Genomic DNA, 6,671 nt, shown 5'->3' on the forward strand with positions numbered 1-6,671 from the left:
GTACTTATAGTATTTATAGTATATATAGATTACTAGTGAAGTACCTGTGCTAAGCAGCGGTGGGAGGCCAAAAGCAAATAGACAATGCGGAAACAGCAAATACTAAACAATGAACCAATAAATTCCACATTCCTGTGCCACCTTCAGTTGAACGTCAGCCATGGACAGCCGGTTCGTGAAGGACTTTGACAAAACACTTACTGCAGCTGAATGTTTCTACACACAGTCAATGGCAAAACTACAAATGCCGAATCCATGAATGTCACGGGTGGAAACCCTCACATCATTTACACAATCTGCTTTAAACGCAATCTCTCTATTTTCATTCCAAACAGAATCATTCCAATGACAAATTTAACTGTAGCATCAATATAACAAAATACAACGTTATAAACACTCATGATGTAAACGAATATTTACCGATCTGACATCATAACCAATACAGATGAATCTGCCAGCAAGAAAGGGCTGATACGAAACGCTTCATGCAAATAGAAACTCAAAATCATAATTGTATTGAGGAATTTATGAAACCTCCCACCTACCTTTGGACATCCGCTGGGAATCCAAAACGTTCCACAGAAGGTTTGGCAGGGGCTAGACTCAAAACTGAGGGAGTAGTTTCGGGACGGATGGACAGACGGACAGATACTCCTGTTTTATAATTATAGGTATCATATTTTTTTTGTGTGTGTGTGTAAAATTTACGCTCATGCAAGAGTGCCACTAATTATAACATTTTGATAATTATAAAATTACATTTCACTTCCTTTTTTCTGAGACTTGGAAATGTCTCATTCCAGTTTTAAAACTTGTAATTTTCATTTTAAATCATCCCTAAACTATTTCCTTCTGTCAAAGGCCTCACTTCCTGGAGGTTGATTTCATTCATGGTTTAAACAGTGCTTTCTTGGTTTCCTTGACATGGAGTTGTACTCGGTGTGCATCTACCCCCCCCTCCTTTATTTTATTTTTTTGTCCAGATGTCAAGGGTGGAACCATGAGGGATTACCAGATTCGTGGCCTCAACTGGCTCATATCACTCTATGAAAGTGGTGTCAATGGAATCCTCGCCGATGAGATGGTAAATAACTGAATTACAGCAATTTTGATAAGCAGCACAACATGGAATTTCTAGATTTAAAATGAGAAATGTTTTCTGTTTGATCGATGATCCCACTGAATTGTGTGTATATACATATGTATTTATAGTATACATATACAGTGTCCATATTTATATTTATATATATATATATATATCTACCACAGAATCTTGTTTCTCACAATCTGAGAGTCCTTTAGGTGCTTTTTTGCAAACTCCAAGTGGGCTTTCATGTGTCTCACTGAGGAGAGGCTTCCGTCTGGCCACTCTGCCATAAAGCCGAGATCGGTGGAGTGTTGCAGTGATGGTTGTCCTTCGGGAAGTTTCTCCCATCTCTACACAGGATCTCTGGAGCTCAGCCAGAGCGACCATCGGTTTCTTGGTCACCTCTCTTACCAATAGTCCTGCGGCATAGCAGACCAATTGTTCAAATTGTTCTAAAAGCACCAAAATTGGCACACATGTAGATTAATATATTCTAAACATTTTTGGATATGGAGGCATTCAAGATTAGCCCTGTGGAAGATATGGCGGCCATTGTTCAAAATGGCCGCCATTTACCATTAGCGTCATTACATAGACTTCATTATGTGTCGTTAGTATGGTGCTAGATGGGCCAAAATTCCTTGTTGTTTTCCTTTGGGTATTTTGGGTCCTCTCTTGGTCGCAAACAGTGGTAGCTTGTTCCGGTGGATTGCCACCTCAATGGACTTGGTTCTGTCCACGATGCATTCCTTTAAGAATGCTTCAAACTGGTCTTGGCCAATCTGCTTGGCATTACGGACTGTTTCTATGACTGCAGGGTCTGCGATCTCCTTTGTGTCGAGCACCAGCAAGTCCTGACTGTCCTCCTCGAAAGGGTTGCCCAGCTCTTCAATGACGGCCACGAGTGAGCGCACATCTCTGGCAAAAGTGTTCTGCACACTTGGTGTCTCCTCGTGGTGACGTGTCTCCTCTTGGTCGTGTGGATGCAGATTGAAGTCGTCAAATTCCACAATCACTCTAGCAACCTCTGGTCCGGCAACCATCCAGCGCCTCAGTGCAGTTGGATTGTCTGTGAGGCCGATGGCTCCTCCATCACCCTTGACATACGCGTTGTTCTGCTCATGTCCTTGGTCAATAGGGATTGCTGAAAAGATCCTCTTGGTCTTCTGGACTGTGAAGTGTCCGTTGCTAAACTCTGTGAAGACGTCTGGATGTTTGTTTGCCAGTTCTGCCATGTCCCGCAGATGCACTGGTATCCAGCGGGCATAGTTCGTGTGGTCTAGTGCGAAGAACCACGGAACCAGTTCTGTCAGAGCATCCACGTACATGCTAAAATTGGCTTCTCTCAGAGATCGCACATAGATCAGAGTGGACAGCTCCAGTGCCAAGACTGTTGACCAGTACTGAAACTGTGGGTAACTCTGTTCTCTCTGACTGCACCAGTCTTCGAAGCTTCCAGGGTGCTCATCATCTTCTGTATTGGTGGTGCTGTACTGGTCATAGGCACGCCGTTGGAGAATGTACAACGCAGCCGCTGTGACTTGGTGTGCTCTTCTGGTGCGTGTGACGTGAGCTGCTCGAAGAAATGAGTCTGCTGTTCCTGCAGTTGTGATCTCTGCTTGTACCAGTGCTTGTGTCCACCCACTTCCCTGCAACCAGTCACCCAGGGTCTTCAGTGCCGTCATCTCAATATGCAACCCCCCGAACATCACCACCAGTTGGTCTTCTCCATATGTGTCTGGCCACTTCCACTGGATCTGTTTTGCTAGAGTGAATAGTGGCTGGTCGCAAGTCAGAACTGGAGTTTGGCCTGGGTTGAGATGTTGAACTGCACTCCTGACTACATCAATAGAGTGTCTGATCATTGCCACAGTGTGAGCACTCTCCTGGAACAAGGGAAGCAGGGACGTTGGTGTGATGACTGGTTGCTTTGGATCTTGGTGCCTTGCATGGTATGCAGCCCATGATGTGTTTTCACAGGCCTCAACATCATCTTTGAGAACACTTCTCGTGTTCTCCAGCCACATATACTCATCTTCTATGTGCTGCTCAAAGTTGTGGCGTCTAAGAGAGGTCACAGAAGTAGCTGGGATCGTTTGCCCTTTGACAGAGGAAGCAACAGGACGTACATCCGTGTAATATTCTGGTAGAGGCTCAACCGTCTTTGATCCAGTATCACGCCCAGTGAGAGCAATGCTACGATCCACTCCCTCATCTGCACACGTTGGGTGTTGCAAAAGCGAGATTCCTGTTCCATGGAATGAATTCTTGGCTGTGGTGGCACTTGGGTTGTGGTCAATGTTGTCCACAGCCGCAGTTGTGAACACATTGCCACGCAGGGTAGGTGGGCAGACCACTTGCTCTATGCGGTACAGCTGACACACGCTGTTTCCCATCTGGGCAGAAAGACGCAGGACTCTGTCATATGAGATGCTTAGGCCCAGAGAGAAGAGCTTGTCCACAAGTCCTCTCTTGCGTGTTTCAGCATGCAGCATCAGCCCAACATAGGTTGGAAGAGGAGTTTCTTGAGACGTACTGTGTCTGACAGCTGGAGGCTCCTGTGTCTTGGTTGCTCCCTGCTTCCGACTTTGCTTGACACTGTTGAACTTGAGAAGCTGCGCAATGGAAAGAGCTGCTTGTGTCGAAGAGGAATGGCTTTGGTTCTTGATGCTGGGGCCATCCAGCACCATATTTACCATTGCAACTAGTACGTTTGGCACAGAGTCCTCCTGACAACCGCCCGGGAATGATCCACGGAATCGGTCAGTGTCTTCAAACATATATCGACGAACTATCTGTGCAGCACGCGCAAGGTGAACTGCCTCAGTGTCACAGTCTTGCTCGCAGGCTTTGCCTAGCGCTTCACCAATGTCGTCATCAAACGCTAGTAGAACATCTCGGCCTTTGCTCTGGGATCTCAGGCCTGGTAACTGGGCTAACAGGCGCTCTTTCAGCCTTGTGCTATTAACTTTCTTGCACAAAGCAACCCCGAGCTGTTCCATTCTTGTCGTGTATAGCTTTGCAAGATCTGCGAGTCTGAAGACTGGGGCGGTGCCCTCTTCTAGGTGGGTTTCCTCGATATACAGGACCAGTTCAGCCAGTACGATTCTTGACATCACACCTTCATGGTCAGTTTTCTGCTCGGCTTCTACAGTGGTCTTTGCACGATAGTAAAGAGCCAACAAACACTTGGAATGGTACTTGGCCTCCAGAGCCACCATATCACCCATGCTGAGCCTGGCCATGAGTTCATTGTCCCCAGCTTGCGCTGCACACTTCCGTACGCGTGTGTCCACCTGGAAGGTTGCTACTTCATGTAGGGTCTCTGTGCCAGACTTTCCACAGAAAAAGCAGGAGGTGCCGCTGGTAGTGGCTTCTGAAGAGTGTGTTCTGGCGTGCTTGGCTGGGACATTGTCAGTACTACCAAATGCTGAGCTGCTTGCGATGAGTCTCTTCTCTGCTCTTCGTAGCATTGTGTTATTGTATTGGAGCATACATGTTTTATGCCACTTGGCCTGGTGGGCAACCATTGTCGCCTCAACACCTTGTCCTTCATCTAGTCTCTGTAACTGAACAGTTCTTGGCAGTTTCCCTAGTTCATCAAACTTGACCAAGTTTGCAGCCATTGTCGTGTATCCACTCCCAGGGTCTCGGCGTTTAGACAGTACTGGGCAGACAAGTGACTCTGTTGTCTCCTCTTGACATACAAGACACAGCTTCCAGTTTGTCTCAGGAGGTGTTGTGGGAGTACGTTGCTCAAAAGTATCGACCAGTTGGAACTTCTTTGCCATGGCTGCAGTCTGGAACAACGCGTCTCTGATGTCAGGTGGTGCTGCTGCTGCTGCTGTAATCCACCACCAGTTGAATGGTTATCAAAGCCTCACCTGCAAAGACACAAAACACCACCATGTTACCACAAGCTACTACTACAAGTACCATGACTATCAACACTATACTATTACTGCAGCCGCCGTCACTGCCACCACCGCTGCCGCTGCAAAGTAAAATTCATTTTTCTTGTAAAATGGTAGCCATTTTATTTGGTAAGCACACAAGTATGTGTAATTGTACAATACTTATCACCTCTAGCACACTTATCACCTCTAGCATCCACAAAAAGACAAATTATGGTACATATTCAATGACGCTAATGGTAAATAGTGGCCATTTTGAAAAATGGCCGCCAAATGTGCTACGGGGAGAATCTTGAATGCCTCCATATCCAAAATTGTTCAGAATGTATTAATCTACATGTGTGCCAATTTTGGTGCTTTTAGAACAATTTGAACAATTGGTTTCGTATTTTTTACTATGCAGCTGGCCTACAAGGCCCTTCTCCCCCGATTGCTCAGTTTGGCCGGGAGGCCAGCTCTAGGTAGAGTCCTGGTTGTTCCAAACTTCTTCCATTTAAGAATTATGGAGACCACTGTGCTCTAGCGAACCTTCAATGCAGCACAGATTTTTTTGTAGGCTTCCCCAGATCTGTGCCTCGACACAATCCTGTCTCTGAGCTCTGCAGGCAGTTCCTTCGACCTCAAAGCTTGGTTTTTGCTCTGATATGCATTGTCATCTGTGAGACCTTATATAGACAGGTGTGTGCCTTTCCAAATCATGTCCAATCAATTGAATTTACCACAGGTGGACTCCAATCAAGGTGTAGAAACATCGCAAAGATGATCAAGATAAATGGGAGGCACCTGAGCTAAATTTCAAGTGTCATAGCAAAGGGTCTGAACACTTATGTAAATGTGATATTTCAGTATTTTATTTTTAATAAATTTCAAAACTTTCTAAAATCCTGTTTTCTCTTTGTCATTATGGGGCATTGAGTGTAGATTGATGAGGGGAAAAAAATGAATTAAAACGATTTCAGCATGGGGCTGCAACATAAAATGTGAAAAAAGTGAAGGGGTCTGAATACTTTCTGAATGCACTGTATGTACAGAAGATTAAATTCATACAAAAAGAACCCGGGCAACGCCGGGTGCATTCAGCTAGTATATATTGTTACGGATCTCAACGTCAGCCCCTTTTCCCCTTACCAAGGGGGGATTAATCCCCTTGTCCGCGACTGACCGACGTGAGTCCTGGGGGTCCCAACGCTCCTTCCGGTCGGGAGCAGCCAGGGTATTTGGTCTACGAAAAGTCCCAAGGACCTGAGTGCCACTCCTGACCGCGAAGCAGGGGAGGGACTTCCGCTCGAACCCCGGTTTTAGATGGTCTAGTTGCCGAGCGGTTTTTAGCAACCCCAAGTTCGAGTCATTAGCATTCACTAACCCGATTCCGAAACGTTGGCCAAAATCGCGCCACAGGTACTCAATCGAGAAATCACTAAAACGAAACGGATGTGAAGGAAAGAAGGCAAAGGTAGGAAGAACAGGGATTTATTACTAATATTTACAAGACCAAAGAAACCAAGGAAGAAGGAAAAATACGAAAATAATGACAGAAGCAGAAGAAGACAGTGCAATACTAGCTTATCTATTCAGGCTTACTTATTCCCAGGGACAACACAAAGGACAGACGACAGTCAGACTTACACGGGGAATGAAGCAGAAATGAATGGCAGGAGGTGGATGGCTGG

General features: G+C 45.8%; 1 protein-coding gene across 2 annotated transcripts in view; it reads left to right on the forward strand.

Annotated features, from left to right (window-relative positions):
• Positions 1–6,671, forward strand: part of LOC137425711 (SWI/SNF-related matrix-associated actin-dependent regulator of chromatin subfamily A member 5) — a 186,496-nt gene that overhangs the window by 21,321 nt on the left and 158,504 nt on the right. For both annotated transcript variants that reach the window (XM_068114419.2, XM_068114420.2), the window contains exon 5: positions 984–1,084. In XM_068114419.2, the coding sequence (XP_067970520.1) occupies positions 984–1,084 (101 nt within the window). The remainder of the gene's footprint in view (positions 1–983; positions 1,085–6,671) is intronic.

This window comes from Myxine glutinosa, chromosome 4 (genome assembly GCF_964187855.1).
Source record: "Myxine glutinosa chromosome 4, kmMyxGlut1.1, whole genome shotgun sequence".
Lineage (NCBI taxonomy): Eukaryota > Metazoa > Chordata > Myxini > Myxiniformes > Myxinidae > Myxine > Myxine glutinosa.